Below are 19,962 nucleotides of genomic sequence, written 5' to 3'. Positions count from 1 at the left end.
GAAGCACGGGCTACGAGAGTCTATCGAGGAGATCGCGGCAGAGACGTCAGAGCTCCGGGCGAGCATGAAACAAGCGATGGAGGCGGTAGCGGCACGGGCGGCAGAGGCGGTCTCACGAGAGCGCAAGCTTCATCAAGGATACCAGACTCAGACTCAGACACACGCGCTTGAGCGAGCGGGAAGGCGGTGGAGGCTAGGGCGGGCAGGGCAGGCGATAGAGGCTTGGCGGGAAGGGGCGCGGGCGGGAAGGCGGGAGAGGGGGATCTTGGCGAAGACGGTAGTGCGGATGGAGCACGGGCGGGCAGGGCGGGCGTGGGAGCGCTGGCGGGCGTACGTGGAGGAGGAGGCGCGGCTCAAGGCGAGCGGGAGGAAGGCGCTGGGGCGGTGGTGGAAGGGGAGCGCGCTAGGGGCGTTCAGCCGGTGGGCGGAGGGGGCGCGGACGGAGAAGCGGGAGAGAGGCCAGCTGAGGCGGGCGGCGGCAGCTTGGACGAGGAGGGGGCTGGCGGGGGCGCTGCGGCGGTGGGAGGAGCAGGCGGCGGAGGAGCGGAGGCGGCGGGAGGTTGTTGTTTTTGTTTTTGTTTTTGTGCTTTTCTCATTTTTTTTTAGGGACTCTGTTTGCAGATGAGTGTGAATGGGCTGGAGGAGTCTTGTTCCTTTCTCGCCCAATCGTTAGTTGATATTTCCAGTTTGCTAGTGTCTTACACTTATCGTGTGTCTCAAGAGCAAGGTAATTGTATCTTTCAATTCTTTGCTGGTACTTACCTTGGTATTAAGCCTTGCTTTCTTGCTTTGCCCTTATGTCTCGTCTCTACTCCAGCGCAGCATTTTTGTCGAGTGTCAACCGAATGGTTCCAAACAATCTCGACGATCATTCCGACGATCTCAATTATCTTCTACATCTCAACCAGGAACAACCTCAGAATGTTTCATTTCCTTCACAAGCACAGGCTCTTTCCTCCTTTCTTGCTCTTACAAGGCGTTGTAACCCAGTTTCCCGTGCGTTCCGTCAGTGGACGCAATTCTACGTCGACAGGCAGGTCTCGACGTACAAAAAGCACCTCAGTTTTATCTTCCGGTCAAAAGCGTTCAACAATACCAAGAAGCGCTTCTTTTCAGCGTGGTTCTCATTCTTCCAGGAGAATGTGCAGGAAGCTTACATATCCCACTTGTCCTTCATGAAGCGACACATGGATGTCAGGCACGAGCTCCGCCTCATCTTCGTCTCTTGGCGTCAGATGCACCTGACAGGGACCCGATCCATCTCGCAGTATACCTTCTAGAACATGGACAATGTAACGACACTCACCGATGTACATGTGTCATAATGTTTCAGTATAATAATAATGTCTCAGTCACTATCTCTCGATTTTCACTTGGCTTGTTAACAAATCATCAGTACTATCAGTCCAACCTGTCTCTGCCATATGAGTTTGAGAATAGTCACACGCGTGACGGCCATGAACATGGTGGCCGGAGAGCATAGCGTTCTTGACATGTTTTCGCTCACTCAACATCTACAATGGTCTTCAACTGCGCTAGCGCTGGTGAGGAGGAGGGCACGCAGGAAGAGCGGGCCCTGAGGACAGCTGAAAGAGGAGGAGCAGGGACAAGTGAGGTGGGAGAAAGAGGGTTCAGGCGGTACAGGATAAATTGCTACATCTACATATACATGGCATCAGAGTTTCTCATTTCGCTGGAGGGAGGCCGACGGTGTCAAAGAGCGGATCGTCCTGTCGTTCAAGTTAGACCCCATCAGCTTGCCGTCGCCTCGCATGCCTTGTCGGTAGCTACCCATCGAGCTTCGCGGACTCGATGCCTGCGAGTAGAGCAGGTAGCTTTAGAAAAGAGAGAGAGAGAGAGAGAGAGCGAGAGAGAGAGAGAGAGAGAGAGAGCGACAGACAGACAGACAGACAGACAGACAGAGACAGACAGACAGACAGACAGAGACAGAGAGACAGAGAGAGGGAGAGAGAGAGAGGGAGAGAGGGAGGGAGGGAGAGAGAGAGAGAGACAGAGAGAGAGAGAGAGAGAGAAAGAGAGAGAGAGAGAGACAGAGAGACAGAGAGACAGAGAGAGAGAAGAAAGAGGCGAGTAGAGAAGGACGGCAGAAGGAAGAAGACAGCTGGAAGAGGGAGTGACCTTCTCTTCCCCATCACAACACTGAGATCCATCGCGTCGAAGAAGAAGTGGATACAAACTCCGATGGCCAGCAGTCCCAAAATCGCTCCCAACGCCCAGCCCTGACCCTTGTCACTTCCCCTCATCAAAACAAGCGATGTTATCACTAGCAGCATTCCGTTGCCCCAGTACCCCACACACTGTCCGTTCTCGTCCGTCCCAGCCAGGGCTCGTTCTGGAGGCTGCCTGCTTTCAAAGTGAGCGAATGAAGGCTCTCATCTTGAGACTAGAACCAGAACGCGTATCCATCCTTGCAAAGGACGCATCCGTCCTGCGATATCTCAGCCGCAATGCTCAGAAGCACACAGTGATTTACCTTGCCAGGTTTGATACATGTCATGCCTGAGACAAGCACATCATGTCACAATCAGGTCCAAAAGAATCAAAAGCAACGCGACAGGGAAACAGATGTAAAGCTTCGGTCATGAGAGGCGAAAACAATGAGCAGGATGAAGAAGAGTGAGAGGTAAGGAGATGAATTAGTCACCACGACCCCCGACAGAGAAGGCGAACGAGATAGGAAAAGTGAGAGGTGAAGTAAAGATCATTACATGACGAATCACAGATGAGCTGCGTTGGAGTTGTTCCACGGGCGACGGCAGCTGGCACCCCCTTATGTGTTTTGTCAAAGTTCAAACTTGCTCAACAACACCAACCTGAATGTTCACAACAGTCGCAGACACGACAACAACCCCCGTGGCTGAAATCTGATTCGACCAGCACCGTCAATGTGGTCCAGTGCAACAGAAGAGACTAACTCCATTCTGCTGTAAAGCTTGAATGAGCCTCCCACTGCAAGACCGTGAGCTCCCACAAGTCCCTTGACCGGAAAACTTGACCTGTCCACCACAGACTCGATGGTCGTGACGATAGATTGTGCGAAAGATTCAGAGAATGTCTTGACCTCCACGTCCACAATGATGGCGAACTGCAGATGAACATCAGCTCACGGGCATGCTGAGGCTTGGGGAAGACCTGCAGGAGCTTTCGACTCCTCCTGAAGGAGACTACCTTGAGAGACTGTGAAAGCAGCGGCTCAACGGTAGGAGCAACGCAACATGGAAGGTACCAGGAAGCTCTCTCCGACATCTAGAGGAGGGGCAGTCAGCGATGAGAAGTGAAGGGAGAAGGGTGTCACCGATGAGGGGCGCAAGGATCTTGAGAAAGTGAGACTGCATGTAAGCGTCGAAGTCAGTCATGAGCAGGCCCTCGATCCGGAGCCGGATGACTGCTGTTGGCATGCTCCCGTAGACCAGCGGAGGAGGAGTACCCTGAGGAGGTGGGCTTGCTGTGGAGGAGTAGCATGGAAAGCTGTTGGAGCACATGGACTGGCAATATTGCTGGGTGTTTGCAGAGGAAGGGAATTTGCAGAGCGCGTTCAGCCAAACCGAGCACGTGCTGCAGCAGATCTTGGGGGCAGAGACTGGGATGCTTGTCAGACCGAGCGCACTCCTCTATGGCTCACCGTTGCCCAAGTCGATGGAGTATAGACCATCCCACCCCAAGCATTCCTCCTGTAAGGGAGCAAGAGCGTCCTTCACTCGAGTTTCAAACCTAGCTGAAGACTGACCTTCGATGTACAGGAGATCAGAAAACCAGCGCCGGGCACCATGTAGTTGCAACAGATGGAGGGGGAGGCAGGCAAAGCTTCTCCTCCCGCCTTGCTGCAGATCTGATGCATGGCTGCCTGACACTGGGATACGTTCATGCTCGCCAGCAAATCTTCCAAGTCACATGTCATCCAAGGCAGGCCTTCACTTTGAGATGTCACCTTGCGCCTCACGCGTATGGTCGGTCATGTCGGTCATGTTCATCCCGTCGGCGTTATGGCAGATGTTAATCTTGCAAGAAAACAAGAAATGAAACAGAGAAAGACAGAACAAAGAGTCATACGCACTTGCACTGAGTAATTCGAGCAAAACGATGACGCATTGCTCATGACAGAGAAGTTTGATTGGGCGCATTGGTTCTCCGCTCTAGCGCTCAGAGCAAGCAGGAGGAACAGGGAGGCAGGGAGGAGAGGAATGAATCTGTACGAGACGCGCATCCTGCTACGTCAAACTCCACAGCAGCAGCCCTTGAGCTCACGCACTGGTCGACGCTGGACGAGGGAAAAGCATCCAAAGGTTTGAGCTCATCCTGTCACAAATCACCAAGCTCATGTCAAGATTTTGCAGGTTACCACCGCTCAACCTTCTGATCTTAAAAGATGCACCACCCTTCCTTCTTGTCTGCAGCCTCTTTCAGCTACATTCACCTCCTTCGCCTTCCCTTCCCTCCTCTTTGTCGCCTTCCCTTCCCTGACCACTTCTCAGCCATTAAACATTCACTCCAAGTTGACCAACTCGAATCATCATCGTACATGGAGGCAGCCGGGCCCATGACCCTTATCTCTCCTGTGCTCCTCTTCTCCCATCCTGCCCCTTCCTACTTGCCCTTCCCTCCTCTCCCGCATGATCTTCGCTATCCTCCGCCCGCTTTTCAAAACATGACTATTAGCAGCCGGAGGCACCAGAAGGCCGGCCATGGGTGGGGGTCAAACCTGGGAAGTCAGGGGGTCACCGGGTGAGGAACAGTGGGGGGTGGTAGTGGCCCGGGGGGGCCTGGGCCGGGGCCCGGCAGTGCCAGAAGCTCTCAGTAGTCCCAGTCCAGTCCCGTTACCTTCACTCCTTATCATGCCTTGACTCGATTCATGCCTTTGCTCGATCAAAGCTATCATGCCTTTACTCGATCAAAGATATCATGCCTATACTCGATCAAAGTTAAGTTATCATGGCATGTCACAGCGACGGGCCGCTCACGGTCAGGTCAGGGCCCAGTCGGACTGCCGAGCAGGTCGGAGGCTGCGATGATCGGACCGTATCATGAGAGTCGCGGGGCCGTGTGACATCCAAGTACTGACTCGGAGGAGTCTGAGCCGGGCTGGCAGTGCGCAAGCATGATCAGTACCGGGATACTGTGGCACAGAAGATGATGTTTCACTTCGCCAAGCAACAATCACAAGGTTGTTTGCAACAAGACACAATTACGGACTTGTCAGTCATTTGAATAAACAAGAATATTTCATTCAACACACATCAGAGACGGACTTGCTGTCCTGCTCTGGGATGAAGATAGACAACATTGAAACTTATCTACACCATGCCAAGTCGCCTTACACCTCACTGACCCAGCAGCCGCTCACTCGCCCGCACTCCCTCCCCTCAGTTCTCGTTGGAGGCGACCTCCACAGCGACAGACTGCCCGTTCTGAGGTCCCGTGGGCTCAAAAACCTCGGACAGGACCTTGGAAATGATCTCGTTGTGCAGCCGACTCTTCTCTCTCTTCAGGTCTCCCACCACGACGGGGTAGGAGGCGAGCCCAGCTGACTTGGCGCCGAAGACGGAGGTGGAGAAGATGAGGGAGATGACGTTGATGAGGGAGGTGCTGGGAAGAGTCATGTTGATCTTGATCGAAATCACCATAGTCGGAAGAGCTTCGAAGAGGATGAGGAAGAGATCTCCCCGCAGCCTCTCGCGCGCCCTCTGGAGGTTCTCGATGATGTCGATGTGGGAAAGGCCACCGTCCTGGTGCGAGTTGGACCTGATGATGGAGAAGGCCTGGGATAGCTTTCTAGACACCTCCTCCCGCGTCTCGCCGTCGGCCTGAACTTGAGGGCTGACCTTGGACCAGCTCGTCAGGGAGGGCTTCCGCTTCTCGAAGGAGGCGCTAGCGACAGCTTCTGCGTGCTTCTTGACAAAGACGTCGTTCTTGCTAGCGTCCTTCTGAATGATGATGTAGCGGAAGTGATTCAACGTCAGCCGGAAGTTGTGCAGGGTCGAGATCCACCCGAGGATGATGAAGAGGACGCACATGGGAAACAGATCCACCAGCAACTCTTCCTTGGCCACCAGGATGAAGACGGAGATGGAGAAGGTGATCACGTCGGAAACGTTGATGATCATGTCTGTCAGCAGGCAGATCTCCTCTGAAAAGATAGTTGCTACGAGCTTGTCGAAGTCCAGCTTCCCGCTCTTGAACGCCCACATGAGGGAGGAGAGGAAGAGGAGAATGATGGAGGCAAAGGCAGCAGCAGAGATGAAGGCAGTCACGCTGGCCGCGGGCTGGGGAGGGTCGAGGATGCTCTTGCTATCGCACGAGAAGCTGTTGAGTATGTTCGTTGCCTTAAGGTCCTTGTCAAATCCCAGAGGGGCCAGGTTCGCCTTGATCAGAGGGAGCGAGTAGTTGACGTTGGTAAACTTCCCGACGGCCTTAGGATGCCCGTACATCCACCCTATGAACATGGTCATAGCAATTGCCGGGTCAGTAGGCCCGCAGTCCTGGTTCTTCTGCGCGGTCAATGCAAAGGCCTTGGGAGCGATCACGTTGAACCCTTCCGACAGCGGGTAGCAGCCGTCGTCCACTGACCCCTTGGGTAGCTCATACGCCCCATACGCGTTCATGGTGTCAGCCTTGGCGCATCGGAGGACGGCGTCCACGGAGTAGGAGACTTTCTTCCCGGTCGACGACTGGAAGTCGGCGACTTCAACGGTAGAGGGGATGTCGTTGAGGGGGCCAAAGCCAACGGCAAATCGCTTCTCGCCGAGCACGCCCATGAAGGGGGAGTTGGACAGGGAGGTCTGGCACTGCCAGGAGGTCTCGGTGAAGCTCGGGTCGAAGGCAGACAGGATCTCCGTCATGATGGCCCTGTCCTCCGATCCCACCTCGGGACAGATCATGTACATCTCCTGGTTCACGAGCTTGGCGTTGAGCGTTGGGTTCAGCGTCTTGAGCACGCCGAAGGTCGGTTTCTGTGTCTTGAGCAGCTGTGCCAGCGTCTTCCCGTCCACCACCAGCTTGTCAGTCGTTGTGTCGCACTTGGCTACCTTGGTGGCATCGCCGCAGAGGTTGTAGATTAGCCCATAGCCGATCCCAGCTGAAGGCCAGCAGTTGTCAGAGGAGGTTCGTCATGTCATGGTAGAAGTGCGTTACCTAGGGGGATGACAAGATTCGACTTTGCGCTTGTCCACGCCTGCCTTGCCCCACTCCGAACCACAGCGAAGCCTCCCCTCTGCGACAGCATCTTGGTGTAGGCCTCGTCGGACTTGGCCTCTTCGTACATCTGGTTCGCCCACGTCAGCATTAGTCGCGCGGTGCAGGCGAGCAACTCACGTTGAAAGTGACGGAGGGATCAACTCCGATGTACGTGTTACCAAGGATCCCAAGAGTGGTGAAGACAACAGGGATCGTGTGCCCGTCGATGATCTTGACGTTGTTGTTGTCGTAGGCGATTACCCCGTCACACTTGATGTCGGCCATGAGGCGGGTCAAAACTGTGTTTTGAACGATCTCGGGTAGCGGAGAGAAGCCATGGACTCGAGCCAAGTTCCTCGCAACGTCCGACTTGTGGAACCATATCCAGAAGTTGACCGTCGCCTTGCGATGCTCGCAAGTGGCTCCCTTCCTTAGCGTATTCTTGCGCATGACCAGGTAGGTGTACCCCACCATCGGCCATGCGAGTGAACCCTGGGCGTTCATGACGTTGGCCGTGAGACGTTCAGGAGCATCGCCGTTGTTGCCGAAGTCTGCCATGACACACGCATGTCAGAGTTCCGATAGCCACTAGTCCCATACGCCTCACCTAGACCCATCTCGGCCACTGCGAACTCAACGGCTGCTGCTGATGCTCGGATCGGAGTGGTGGACCCAGGCTTGAGGATCATGGCTGACTTGAGCTTGAGCTTCAGTGCTACTCCCAGCACTGAGTAACCCACGGCGTAGTCGGTCGCGAGGACGCCTGAAGCAACTCCGTTATTCTCGTCTCGATACTCGTAACGGGCCGTTGAGTTCCAGACAGGCTTTGAAGAGGTTCCGATCTGCTTTGCAAAGTATGCCGAGGCCCCTGCGAGAGACTTCTTCCAGATCTCTGTAGTCCCTGAGTCCTCATTGCGCACAAAGACGATGATCGACGACTTGATCTTCTTGAGGACGTCAGCTCCAGCCTGATTGCCCCCAGCCACGTTGTCGTTGTAGATTGTTGTGTCGTTCCAGTTCCTGTCAGCAGTCAGTCTTTGAGATCTTTCAAGGCGCAGGTCTGCTCACTTGATGGCTCCAGAGAAGATCTTGGCCACTGTCTCAGGTGTCAAGATCAAGTCCAAGGCTCGCTCCTCGAGCTCAGGAATGTTGTAGATTGGAACCACCGCTCCTGCTACTGAAGGGTACATCTGCAAATCTGGGTAATCGGCATACTGCTGGGCATTCAACAAGGAGTCGGATCCAGCAAAGTCAATGTTGAAGGGAGGACCGAAACCGTCGTCTTTCATCTGATCCCCTTGTGTAATTCGTTTCTTTCCGCCTCCTGACCCTGTCGGGAGGTAGGACATGGTGACAGTGGGTTCGACGAACTGATAGGCGAACATGGCATCCATATACAGCTCCTCCGGGAATGTTGCTCCAGCAGCATAAATTTGCGTTGCTGTGGAACTGTTGGCTACAGCTTCTGCTCGCACTTCCAGGTGCAAGAAGTCTACGAGGGCAAGGCTGAAGAGGAGGAGGGAACAGATTCGTGTCCGAAACATGATGCTGATAAAGGAGCGAGGGACAACTTGATCAAGGTGGAGAGGAGCAAGATGCGAGGAGCAAGAGTCCCTGGGATGGCAGATATAGGGTGGGGGGAGCGGGGGGATTGGATGGGAGGGACCGTCGTAGTGATCGGACAAAGGGGCGTGGAAAAGTTTTTTCTGGGGGGTGGGGGGTATGCTGAAGCATAATCAACTACCCCATACTAGAACGATGAAACCAGGGGTGTACATGTTTATTGGATGGACTGCCATGTGGGGGGGTGCCATGGTCATTTGTAGAGCCCCCCCACGGGGTAGGGGGTGCACGGAGCGGTCAGAAACAGGGGTGGTCAAATCACGACTCTGCTCCTTTACAATAATAATAGAGCCCGCTCCCACGAAACGACGTACGCATCTTCGAAACCGAACGATTTCGCGTTTCACGAGATTCATAACCCTACAAGTGATGAGAGATTACTCGGTACTCACTACCATGGGCGTAGTTGAGTAAAACAGCGGGTACCGGGAAGTTAGGTGTAAAAGTGACAAGTAACCACGGAGTGCTCATTTGTACCCAGCAAACGTCAAAGCACTTTTGTATGATAGAAACTGATCTCCCGGTCAACTTTGTAAACTCAAGTCAAGCGAGTTGAGTAAACTTGAAAACTGCATGAAACCGTTGAACCTGACACCGTGACTGACTCAGGGCTTTTCCCGGGCCGATCATCGGATCAGGCTTCTCACTGCGGCCCAGGGCAGTGACTCTCACGCCGTGACGGGCCCCGGGCGGCCTGACTCGTGACTCTGTGAGCTCAGCCGACCCGGACCCGGGGCGGGGCGGCCCGCGGCGGGGCGGGCTCACTGATCGGACGGACATGGTCAAGCCCCCGGAGTACGGTACGGTCCCTGCCGCGTTGCCGCCGCAGTCACCGGTCACCGGCCCGGCCCGGCCCGGGCGGCACTGGGCCGCGCGGCCCCGCCCGGGGCCGGGCCGGCCCATCATGATTCGAGCCGGCATATGATGATCCGCCGCGCGCCGGCCCCGATCCGATCCAACTTGCCTCCCGGACTCAGCCGGCGACAACTGGTTCCGGCCCGGGGTCACCCGAGTCACCGTCACGTGCCGCTTGCTGAGCCCGGCTAAGATCGGACACTATGATATCGTGTCACGTACTACGGTACGGTAGCCGGCGCCCGGCGTCCCGGAGTCAGTCCGGCGGGGGCCCCGGCGCGGTGACGGTGACTGCCCGTCACGGCGTCCGGTCGGACCGCCCGGCCCGGGCCCGGCCGGGGCCGGGTGGCAATCTCAGGAGTCAATCCGTTACGGTCAGTGCTGGAGACCTGATTCACAGACGAGGTCCTCATGGGTGGGGTTCGTCATAATGACGTCAAGGCTTCGATTGCGGGGGTGGGTGGACAAAAAGAGGGGTGGGGTACCTCCGGCCCCGGAAAACTGGAGAGGAGAGGCAAGACAAGGTCGATCGATGGTGGGGAGCGGGAAGGGAACGAGGACAGGAGAGCTGAAGCCGTTGACGGGAGAGGCAGAAACAGCTGCTAAGATCGTTAGGTTTGCGCTCTGAGGGCTCAGAATGCACTGAACTCTCCGGTGAGGATGGCAGACCGACCGACGACCAACGTGCCCAATCGCGACTCCTCTGGATACCCGTCTGCTGCAGCTTCCGCCTCCCCGGAGCCATTTCCCTTCCCCATCCCTTTGCCCTTCTTTCCATTCAATCAGTCCCCAATACAACAGCAGCCCCTCGAACGACCTTCCAGTGATTTCGAGAACAGATGTTTGTCTTGTGGCAACGTGTTACCTCCAGGGGGCAACGATATCTCCTGTGAGTTCTGCTTAACAGCCTCCGAAGGCTTCGCGAACAGCTTCGAGCATGACATCCCCGGCGCCTCTCATAGCGGGATCATCGATCCTCGCTCATTGAAGAAGCTCCCCGAACCGCCCCAGGCGAGAGCAAAGCTTCCGTCCATTCCTGAAGGAGCCAACCGAGTTCGTCTGGCTGCTGCTGCTCCCGGCACGAGAGACGCAGCAACCCATTCTGTGCGCGAGCCAACTCAGGAGCATCATGATGACAGGGACAGGGAAGACGTCAAGGGCTCTCGCCCGACAGGCAAAGATTTGACGCCAAGGAAGCGTTCCTTGTTTGAGTACGTTGGAATTGCTGCCTTGGCCTTGACTCTTGTGCTCCTCCTCAGAAGGTGGAGGAGATGAATCCTCTTTCTCCCCCTCTTCCTCTCTTCTCTCTGTCGTGAGCTCGAGAGCTAGAGGGTAGTACCTCTTTCTCCTCCTTTCTTTAGCTCAGGGGCTCGGTTTCGAAATGAACAGAGCTGTTCAACTTCTTCGATGTACCTCCTCGCCTGTATAACTACCCGCATCCTCGTCGCTTGTTCCACCCAGTGCCCCTTCCCATCTTCCCCCTTCTCATCTTCTTCCTTCCCATCTTCCCCATTCTTCCTTCCTCCCCTCCTCCCATGTGCCACACGTTAGCAGAGAGCCATGGCTCGGCCGATCACTGCGAGAGACCGAGATGTGCGTTTGGCTAGCGATGAAGTATGTTTATGTACAGAACTGCAAGGAAAATTCTAAGAGGGGCAGGTCCAGGAGCAGGTCCGAGGACAGAGAACTTGTAGGGCAGATCTCTGCTTCTGCCCAGCTACAGCTGAATCCTTGAATACCCTACAGCAACGCTGCTTCCCGTCGGGAACGAGATAGGGACACATCGCCTGAGGAGGAGGATGAGGAGGAGGAGACGTCTTCTTGGATTGAGAGGGCTCACCGGCGGCAGAACCATGCTTCGTCGTCCTGCAACTCACTCGGCGCTTTCTTCCACCTGGTTGCTCTTGTTAATGCGATTGAGCGAGGGGATGAGTGAAGGGAAGGAGGAGGAGGAGGGGTAGGGTGTGTGTTGTGTGTGTGTGTGTGTGTGGAGGGTAGTTGACCGAGGAGGGGGGAGTAGGAAATGGAGGAGATAGAGGCAAATTAGTGGTGTAGGAACTTTGCATCACCGTTGGCATGTTGCACACAACTTCAAGCGGCTGGCAGGCGACTTCTGAGATTCTTGGCTCTCAAACTTCCGTTTGTTTGCTTCAGCTCTCTTCTCTTCGTATCTCTTTGCTGACTCGTTCAACGACTGTACAAAACCACCTGTCATCCAGCTTGCTTCGAGCTTGTCCCACCTACCTCCACCAGTGCCGTATTGTCGGAGGCGTCGAAATCGATGTCGGCGACTGGAAGGTCAAACTTCATGCAAGTGTCAAGGCACTGCACCTCAACATGACAACTACGCACATCAACACTCCAGAAAGCCTCCAGCTTGATAGCCTCCTTGTCAAAGTTTTCTGTGACTTTCGCCCACTGCTCAGGCTTTACCTAACAAGATCGGCTCGTCAGACTCTTCCAAGTCTCCCGCTGGGCTCACATGCACTACAGAAGGGTTGGGGTTGCAAGTCTCCTTCAACGCAAAGCTGACAGCCAGGCAGGAGGGCGGAAACTCTGGGATGCGGGCCTGAAGAGGATCGCTGAGCTACGGGCATGAAGGAGGGGAGTGATTCAGGCAGGAGGGAAGTACCTTGGGGATCGAAGTTTGAAGAGGAAAAGAGTCGCGGGAGGAAGCAAGGACGACGTCGTTGACACTGGGAGGGTGTTAGGACACCACCATGGCGGTTCGCGAACCGCCATGCCCATGTCTCACACCTGTACTCCACGGCCTCCAGCAGAGGGAGGGGACAATCGGCTCCAAGTTGATTGCTCAGCGACAGCATCCAACATTCTTCCTCCTCCATTTCTGAGGAGGAGAACTGGCCGTGAGCTATTACTGGGCTCGATGATTCTCCGCCTTCTTTCTCCTTAACGGCTCTCTCCTCGTCCGTATCCCTACCAGTTCCTTCCTCTTTGACTTTGACATCTTCTTGACAGTCGTCAGTCTTATGTACAGCCTTGTTGCTTGAGTCGTTGGGTCCAGCAGAGCCGCTTCGTCTCTCGAGCTTGCAGGAGAGCTTCAGCGACATGCTCCTCGTGAACTTGGGTATCCTAACGCCCAGGACCGCCATGACCCCGCGCATGACCTCATCGATAGGCGCGTGGACCTTGAGGCAGGCGTGCCTGTCCTTGGGCGTCTTCTGCAGGTTGCACAGGACGAGCTTCCCGCCATTCTTCACCGTGATGAGCGGGAGCTCCGAGGCAGGACGGATCCTCAGCGAAGTTCCCATGCAGATGCACAGGTCGCTCGACCGCAGGGCATCCTCAGCCGCCTGAAACTCCTGCTCCGGCAAAGCGTCCTCCCAGTCCAGCAAGTTGTTGCGCAAGGCACCACCGCAGCCCGGCCGCTCGCACTCCCTCCCTGTCTTGCTAAAGCTGATTCCTCCGACATCGAAGTCTCTCAGGTACTCCCATCCGCAGATCTCGCAGGACTCGATGAAGAGGTTGCCGTGTAGCTCTGCTAGGTTCTCACGAGGTAGACCCGATCGAAGATGAAGGCCATCCACATTCTACGAGCAACCAACGAGATGTCATGAGCACGAGAAAAGCAGCAAACATCGAGGGGGCAGGCAAAACAAGAAAAGATAGAAAGAGAGAAGGGGATTTGTAGAACGAATTGAGGGAGAGGATGAGGGGTAAGGGATGGGAGGGATAAGGCACCTGACTGATGACAAGATCAACCATCTTCGCTTGCACTAACCCCAACAACGCCATATGCGTCAGGGTCGGCTGAACAGTCTCAAAGCTTCTCGAAGCTGGAGGAGGAATTCCTTTCTGCTCAAATTCTAAGGAAAAGCATAACAACAATTGATGAACCAAGCACATCACATCACACCACACCACACCACATCCCTGCCGACCCCATCTCGTCTCGTCTCATCTCATCTCATCTCGTGTCTTCCAACAACTTCGAACAACCTTCAAGACAATCTCAAGACACATCTCAACCTTCTCTGCCGTCCAAACTCCATTGGGCCCTCGGAAGTCAGAGACGCCCGCACTCGTTGAGATCCCAGCGCCTGTCAGCACCACGCACTTCTTCGAGGTTCTGATCAAGTCGGCGAGTTTCAAGATCTTGGATGCTGTTATCTCCTCTTCCTCCGCATGCTCTGGAAGGCCCAGCCCTCCTCCCTTCTCCGTACGAGGAGTCAACCTGCTTGCGTAAGAGCTTGCTCCGAAGTCTGCTGGCATGACTGATGCAACGTGATTTCACAGCAAACTGAGCTCACTTTCCCCACTACAAACTGAACGTGCTCAGATCACCTGCATTTTTCCCAACGTTCAAGAGATCAAACTATCTTTGATGCATCACAGTGGAGGTGGCATGAGGGCATCGGTAGGTCAACCTGTCTGACAGTTAGAAACAGAGCAGGAGATACGCATAGTCTGTGGTTTCATATATTCATGTTCCATCACCATCCCAGTCTGTCGTCAAATCTACGCCTCATGATAAGAAATGTACTTCATCTTGCTGAGCAAAAAACAGGAGATTTCCTTTCTTCTTTTCCTTCCTCTCCAGCTTATCACGGAAGAATTGTTTTTTGTCACCTGGACTCACAAAACCTCTTCTGAAACTTGTGACCGATACTTGGAAAACTGCACCATTCGATAGTTCTAGCTTGATTTCCCTCCGAGCTCAAGCCATCTTCTGACATTCAGACGAAAACAGAATGACTCCTCCCAACCTTGTTTCCCCGATCACTGCCATCTGTTCTCCTCTAGAAAACCGTGACCCTCAAACGCTCCTCAGATCTTCACTTCCACGAACACAGAATATCCTTGCATCGCCTCTAGTTTCTATCTTCGCTCGTCTTCTTGGTTGCAAACTGTTCTCATCTCTCCTCGTTCTCACTCTAACTCTCTCCTCTCTCTCTCCCTCTTCCCCTCCATGTTCTCTTCCTGCCACCGCCAACCCACTACTCCATGGCTTTGCTGCTGCTCTCCGGTGGCATTGTGCATTCACCACCCCACCCAAGTCCTAACAACCCATCTTTGTACCCCACCCTTTTTCTTACCACCCCTCATTTGACTTGATAAATCACCCCTACTTTATACTTAATTTCTCACCCCACCCTTCCTGATTTCTCTATGAGACCTCAGCTCAACCCCTACTACTGGGATGGAGACCCACCCCCACCCTATAGATTCCCACCAATTCTTACTACTCTGGCCTTGGAATACCACCCCTGGTACATCACCACCCTTCTATTTCCTACCAAACTTGCCTCCGGCACCACCCCTCCTTATCACCACTTGACCTCCAACCTTTTGTTTCACTACCCCACCCCACTTACACCTCATGTTGTTTCTCCCGGGTCGGTAGTTCTGAATGGATACTAAATTGTAACTTAATCTCGATGAGTAAACATTATATTGGTCTCACCCAGCCCGGAGTCCGGGCCTCAGGCCCCGGCCGCCCGGCCTCACCCAGTGGCACTGCCAGTCTCACAGGTCCCCCGGGCCCCGGCGTTGCTGAGGCCACTGGCACTGAGCTGGACGCGGCCCGGCGGCGGGCCCACCGGCGCCGCCGGGACAGGGAGCCTACCATGACCCGGTCCGTCGTGACTGAGCAGGGCGCTGACCGTCGACTACCCGGTGACCGTAAGTTGAAGCCGGCCCGCCCCGGGCCGTGTCGCCGGACTCGGAAAACTTGAATGTCTCCGACTCCGACCGCTGAGGCTCAGGCGTCAAGTTATGGACAAAATTTGAAAATACAGAGAAACATTTGAACTTAGATTTGTAAAATCGTCGGGGCACAGGGCTCAGTTTCAAGAGTTCACTCAACTATTTTCAAATTTAGTGCCGCGGGTTTTAGTTATGAGGTACACCCATCGTCTCCATTCGTGTACCCCTGGTGGGGATACCACCCACCTTACTGTGATGCATTAGATGTGTAACACCGGTGATCATTTATAACAAAATCAGCCATATAAGGGGGGTACTGAGAGAATGTGGAAGGCACACACGGGTGTTCTTGCATAACCCACCATTGAAAGTTGTCCACCCTACCCCTACGATTTGGCCAAGACTTTGACTGCTGGTACAATTGGGGGGGCCTCTCGCTACCCTACCCTGCTGAAGACGTCAAAGGAGGGGTGGTGCTTCCTCTGGCGGCGCAGTACGGTAGAACAGCGCAGGACGAGGACTGTCATAGCAGAGAAGAATCAATTCACTTGGAAGGGATAACTTGTGGATATGATGTGGATGTTTTGGGAGGATGAGAGGGAGCAGTTGAGCTGCAGATGTTTTCGTGATGGAAAGGAGTTGCTTTGAGACCTTTCTGACGTTGTTTCACTCGCGAAGTTGGGAATTGCTCTTGCGAGAAACGCATGAATATTGAGATGGGGATATTTGTGGATAGCTGCGTGTGGTTGATTTGATAGATCATTCAGCTGTAACACGAGATGTGCAACCCTGCAACGTAGTGCCGAACAAAGCAACGAAAACGATGTTTGAAGTTGCCCCCTGGATAGTCCTCAAATCGATTTCTGTGCCAGATTTCATTTGACTTTGATGTAGATCTTGGACGTCATTGAGTCTTAGATGGCGTCTCCTTCCACCATTTCTCCATCATGGAGAGACAAGATGCGGAAACTTCTGCAGGAGGATCTTGAGAGCTTGTACAGCAAGGCAGACAGCCCGAGGGCCATGGTCCCAGACGCTGTCGCCTCAAACGAGCTGCAAGACTACGATGGAGAAGGTCTTGAGAGGATGAACCATTCAGACCAGCACAAGCTGGAAGATGAGTACGGATCTCCGATTCCGAAACTCTGGATGAAAGGTGAAACCCCGCGGGTGAAGTCGGCAGAGAGGTCTAGGTTATCGAAGCCGGTGGAGCTGGGGAGTGACTACCCGATGCCCTCAACAGAAGTGACGGGCCACAATGTCGGGATAGGGCTGAGGCCGATGTGGGATCAAGAGAAGGGACGGTGGTCTTTGTCTCCTTACAGGGAGAAGCGAGGGGAGGACACCAAGAGCTTGCAGTTCACTCCGACTAGACCAGCCAATAGCAGTATGAACAGGGAGCCAGTGCTGCAGGCTCATGAGGGGAGCTGGGACCTGAAGCCCAGCGCTACTCCTCCTGACAGATCGTCGTGGGCTGCATGGAAGAAAGACGCGGGGATGTTCTATCAGGATACTTTGTCTGCTGGCCGCCTGACGTCGAGCGCGGTCAAGGCCGAGGTGAATATTTTCTCTAGTGGGGTCAACAACCGGCCCAGCTCTTCATCCAACGCTTCCTACCAGACACCATACTCGTCCAACAAGGGAGGGCCCGGGATCAATTTTGATCCTCCCCATGTTAGCGGCGCCTCCAATGCTGCGACGTTCTTTCAGGCTCCGCAGAGCGTCATCAGCCCGAACAGAGTCGACCCAAGGAATCAGCTGGACACGAGCTTGCAAGAAGGTCCGATCCTTGTGCAAGGGACTTCGATACCTGATGGCCTTGCAGAGCTGAAGAGGACTTGCGAGGACTTGGAGGTGTCAAGAGCGACGATTGAAGTCCAGAAGGAACTGATCGCTAAGATGGAGAACCGAGATTTGTGAGTTTGTGGTGGAGTGGACTGTTGACACTGCTCTGATGCTTTCCTCGCCTGTCAGTGAGCACAGGAGTGCGATCGAGATTCTGAATCAGGAGAACAGCCGATTGCAAGCTCAAGTATGAGAAGGAGGAGACCGTGCGCTTGTCTCACACACGAGCTAGGTCAAGCGAATCTCAGAGAGTGAGGGCGTGTTGTCCAGCCTGAAGAAGCAGCTCGAAGACGCTCAGCAAGTCAAGGAGGTTCAGGTCAGTCCCTCCAAGGATGTGGAGGTCATATGGTGATCAGAGGGCAGGAGCGGAAGATTCGAGAGTTGAGGTTCACCATCGAGGGGTTGGAGAACGATCTGTCCGTGGCGCAAGATCGATTACAGGTTCTGTCGGCCTGTCCCGCGCCATGGTGGCTGACGTGTATCTAGGCGTTGGAGCTGGAGAAGGAGGAGATCTGCGAAGTGATGCAGCAGCAGACGGTGATCCTGAAGCAGCTGAGCGCAGAGGACAAGTTGAAGGTGAGGGAGTTTGACAGCCGTTACAGTTTCTATCCCCCCCTGTGCCACATCTCCTTGCGATCGTGACTCAGCTCCATCCAGGAAGTAGAGCGTACGAGGCTGGCGGCTGAGGTGGAGGAGCTGAGGACGAAGGTGAAGGACAACGTATGAGATTCTCGCTGATACCCCTCAGGCCGAGGCTCAGTCGAGTTACGACAGCAACATGGTGGCGCAGGTGGGAAGATGAGAGCGGGAGGGGCTCGGTGACGGTTGATGAAGGTTTCGCGTCTTGAGGCACAGAACGAGGAGCTGAGGGGCCAACTCTCTGCATCCTCCGCCAGCAAGGCGGAGTTGGAAGGGCTGAGAAAGAAGGTTTGAGTGTCGTTGCGAGAGAGGAGGATGCTGATGGAGTTACAAGATATCGGAGCTGAGGGAAGTACAAGCAGAAGATGAGAAGGTCAGGAGGAGGAGGAGGAGGAGGAGGAGGAGGAGGAGGAGGAGGAGGAGGAGATGTGGGCGGGATCGAACTGTCAGTGGGAAGGAGAGGAGGGAGGGAGACGCTCAATGCTCATGCTTGCGTTGATGAAGGTTCAACAAGAGCTGCGATCAGTGTTGAAGGAGGCGAACTTTAAGATTGAAAGTCTGGACAAGGCATTGAAGGTGAGACGAGAGGCGGAAGAGGAGGCGAGTCAAGGAGACGAGTAGGAGGAGAGCAGGAGCAGGAGCAGGAGCAGGAGCAGGAGCAGGAGCAGGAAGAGTCATGGCTGAAATACCTCCAGGCTTCAAACAAAGAAAGGGATGCGCTCAAAGAACAGTGAGTGTTGTTCTTTACACGACCTGCCTGCTCCCATGTTGTGAACGACACAACAGGTTGGCGGAGCAAGCTTTGATGGGCGAGAAGGTCAAGTCAGCGAGCAAGAAACCCTTGGAACATCATGCGAACGGGCTCGCTGGGTCCTCCGACCCGTTCAAGCTCGAAGTCCTTCACAACGAAAGAGTGATCGAACAGGAAGAGAATTCCACCATGCAGGACTCCCTCGACAAGGCAAGCAGACCTACCCCCTCCCTCCCCTGCCTGCCTGCCTGCCTGCCTGCCTGGCCCTCCCTCCCTCCCTCCCTCCCTCCCTCCCTCCCTCCCTCCCTCCCTCCCTCCCACTGCACTGAACCTGCACGTTGATTTCCTCTCGTCTTCTCTCTCCTTCCCCTCTTACCTTTGGTCTAGACATCCAAGTCCAACACCAACTCAGCATGTGCTCCATTCAGCTGTAAAAGTCTGTTCATACACAGGGTGATCCTCCCTGTCACCCCCTCCCCTCCCTCTCCTTTAGTCCTGCTGTTCCCCTGCTCCTTCACGACTGCACAGCTCCTTTCCTTTCCTTTCCTTTCCTCTCTCTCTCTTCTTCTTCTTCCTTTCCTTTCCTTTCCTTTCTTCCTTCCTGCCTGCCTCTTCTTCCTCCTGCTCCTCCTCCTGCCTCTCACTCATCCCCTACAGGACGCGCATCTCTCTGTTGCCGGCAGCTTCGACGGTACCCCGAAGCAAGCAAGGGACAAGCTCTTCCGCAACACCTCGACCGTCAATTCTCCTCCCAACGGCAAGACCGGTTCCGCCCTCGTCGCTGCTCAGCTCACGTTCGTCGACAACTCGCTGCGGCCCAAGGAAGGGATGGCGGCGTCTGTACCCAACGAGGGCTCGTCCCCGGGATCTTCTTCGGAGGAAGACCTTGTAGTGGAGGTCCTTCCCTCTCCCTCCTCTCCCCTCCCCCTTCCTCTCCCTCGTTTGCTGCTGCTGCTGCTCCTCCTCCTCCTCCTCCTCTTGTGACTGGTGGGCAGGTGATGACGGACTTCGCTACGGTCGATGGCAGCGGCGTTGTCTTCTCCGCAGGAGAACAGTAAGTCACCTCGTCCCTTCCTGATTTCTTTCTCCTCCTGGCCTCCTCCTCCTCCCTTACTCCTGTGGCAGATGCATTCTGGTCAAGGAAGGCACCAAGGGATGGACTCTACTGTTGACAGGTACGACGATGAGGACGGGGAGGGAGGGGAGGCGAAAAGAGGAGCAGGAGAACGAGAAGTCAGTGGGGTAGAGATGGTGGTGAGGGTGGTGATGATCAGTTGTGGAGGAGGAGGAGGAGGAGGAGGAGGAGGGAGGGCGGGAACGCGAAGGAGGGAAGGAAGGGTCACGCGTGGAGCAGGAGGAAGGGGCTCGAGGGGATGGGCTCCGAGCTCCAT

At 54.9% G+C, this 19,962-nt stretch overlaps 7 protein-coding genes across 7 annotated transcripts in view; 4 read left to right on the top strand and 3 right to left on the bottom strand.

Moving 5' to 3' along the window:
* GUITHDRAFT_146738 (hypothetical protein) overlaps positions 1 to 625 on the top strand; it is a gene marked incomplete at both ends in the record, with an annotated part of 4,180 nt that extends 3,555 nt beyond the window's left edge. Inside the window, 2 exons of the mRNA XM_005822084.1 lie at positions 5 to 519; positions 607 to 625. Of these exons, the coding sequence (XP_005822141.1) occupies positions 5 to 519; positions 607 to 625 (534 nt within the window). The remainder of the gene's footprint in view (positions 1 to 4; positions 520 to 606) is intronic.
* Positions 626 to 797: 172 nt separating this feature from the next.
* On the top strand, positions 798 to 1,280 carry GUITHDRAFT_118708 (hypothetical protein; the record flags this gene model as incomplete). The annotated part of the gene is made up of 1 exon (XM_005822083.1): positions 798 to 1,280. One exon carries the CDS (start codon positions 798 to 800, stop codon positions 1,278 to 1,280), a length of 483 nt encoding a protein of 160 aa, XP_005822140.1.
* A 472-nt stretch (positions 1,281 to 1,752) lies between these two features.
* Positions 1,753 to 4,225, bottom strand: GUITHDRAFT_146737 (hypothetical protein; the record flags this gene model as incomplete). Its single annotated transcript, XM_005822082.1, has 13 exons — positions 1,753 to 1,816; positions 2,140 to 2,364; positions 2,412 to 2,449; positions 2,495 to 2,520; positions 2,730 to 2,790; positions 2,835 to 2,885; positions 3,005 to 3,106; positions 3,129 to 3,153; positions 3,190 to 3,601; positions 3,644 to 3,692; positions 3,749 to 3,900; positions 3,950 to 4,019; positions 4,076 to 4,225. 13 exons carry the CDS (start codon positions 4,223 to 4,225, stop codon positions 1,753 to 1,755), a joined length of 1,425 nt encoding a protein of 474 aa, XP_005822139.1.
* A 3,074-nt stretch (positions 4,226 to 7,299) lies between these two features.
* Positions 7,300 to 8,735, bottom strand: GUITHDRAFT_80074 (hypothetical protein; the record flags this gene model as incomplete). Its single annotated transcript, XM_005822081.1, has 3 exons — positions 7,300 to 7,742; positions 7,799 to 8,211; positions 8,260 to 8,735. 3 exons carry the CDS (start codon positions 8,733 to 8,735, stop codon positions 7,300 to 7,302), a joined length of 1,332 nt encoding a protein of 443 aa, XP_005822138.1.
* Positions 8,736 to 10,329: 1,594 nt separating this feature from the next.
* GUITHDRAFT_118705 (hypothetical protein) lies at positions 10,330 to 10,944 on the top strand (the record flags this gene model as incomplete). Its single annotated transcript, XM_005822080.1, has 1 exon — positions 10,330 to 10,944. One exon carries the CDS (start codon positions 10,330 to 10,332, stop codon positions 10,942 to 10,944), a length of 615 nt encoding a protein of 204 aa, XP_005822137.1.
* A 1,600-nt stretch (positions 10,945 to 12,544) lies between these two features.
* GUITHDRAFT_158764 (hypothetical protein) lies at positions 12,545 to 13,902 on the bottom strand (the record flags this gene model as incomplete). The annotated part of the gene is made up of 4 exons (XM_005822079.1): positions 12,545 to 12,668; positions 12,754 to 13,220; positions 13,393 to 13,485; positions 13,660 to 13,902. The coding sequence occupies 4 exons, from the start codon at positions 13,900 to 13,902 to the stop codon at positions 12,545 to 12,547; spliced, it is 927 nt and encodes a 308-aa protein (XP_005822136.1).
* Positions 13,903 to 16,296: 2,394 nt separating this feature from the next.
* On the top strand, positions 16,297 to 19,817 carry GUITHDRAFT_146733 (hypothetical protein; the record flags this gene model as incomplete). Its single annotated transcript, XM_005822078.1, has 17 exons — positions 16,297 to 17,116; positions 17,162 to 17,252; positions 17,311 to 17,368; positions 17,414 to 17,497; positions 17,545 to 17,622; positions 17,668 to 17,757; positions 17,839 to 17,889; positions 17,930 to 17,971; positions 18,016 to 18,108; positions 18,155 to 18,193; positions 18,325 to 18,396; positions 18,516 to 18,550; positions 18,607 to 18,637; positions 18,959 to 19,024; positions 19,229 to 19,468; positions 19,567 to 19,625; positions 19,697 to 19,817. 17 exons carry the CDS (start codon positions 16,297 to 16,299, stop codon positions 19,815 to 19,817), a joined length of 2,070 nt encoding a protein of 689 aa, XP_005822135.1.
* Positions 19,818 to 19,962: the final 145 nt, after the last annotated feature.

This window comes from Guillardia theta (genome assembly GCF_000315625.1).
Source record: "Guillardia theta CCMP2712 unplaced genomic scaffold GUITHscaffold_132, whole genome shotgun sequence".
NCBI lineage: Eukaryota > Cryptophyceae > Pyrenomonadales > Geminigeraceae > Guillardia > Guillardia theta.
Note: the sequence above shows the minus strand (reverse complement) of the source record. Positions and strands in the feature narration are given on the sequence as shown.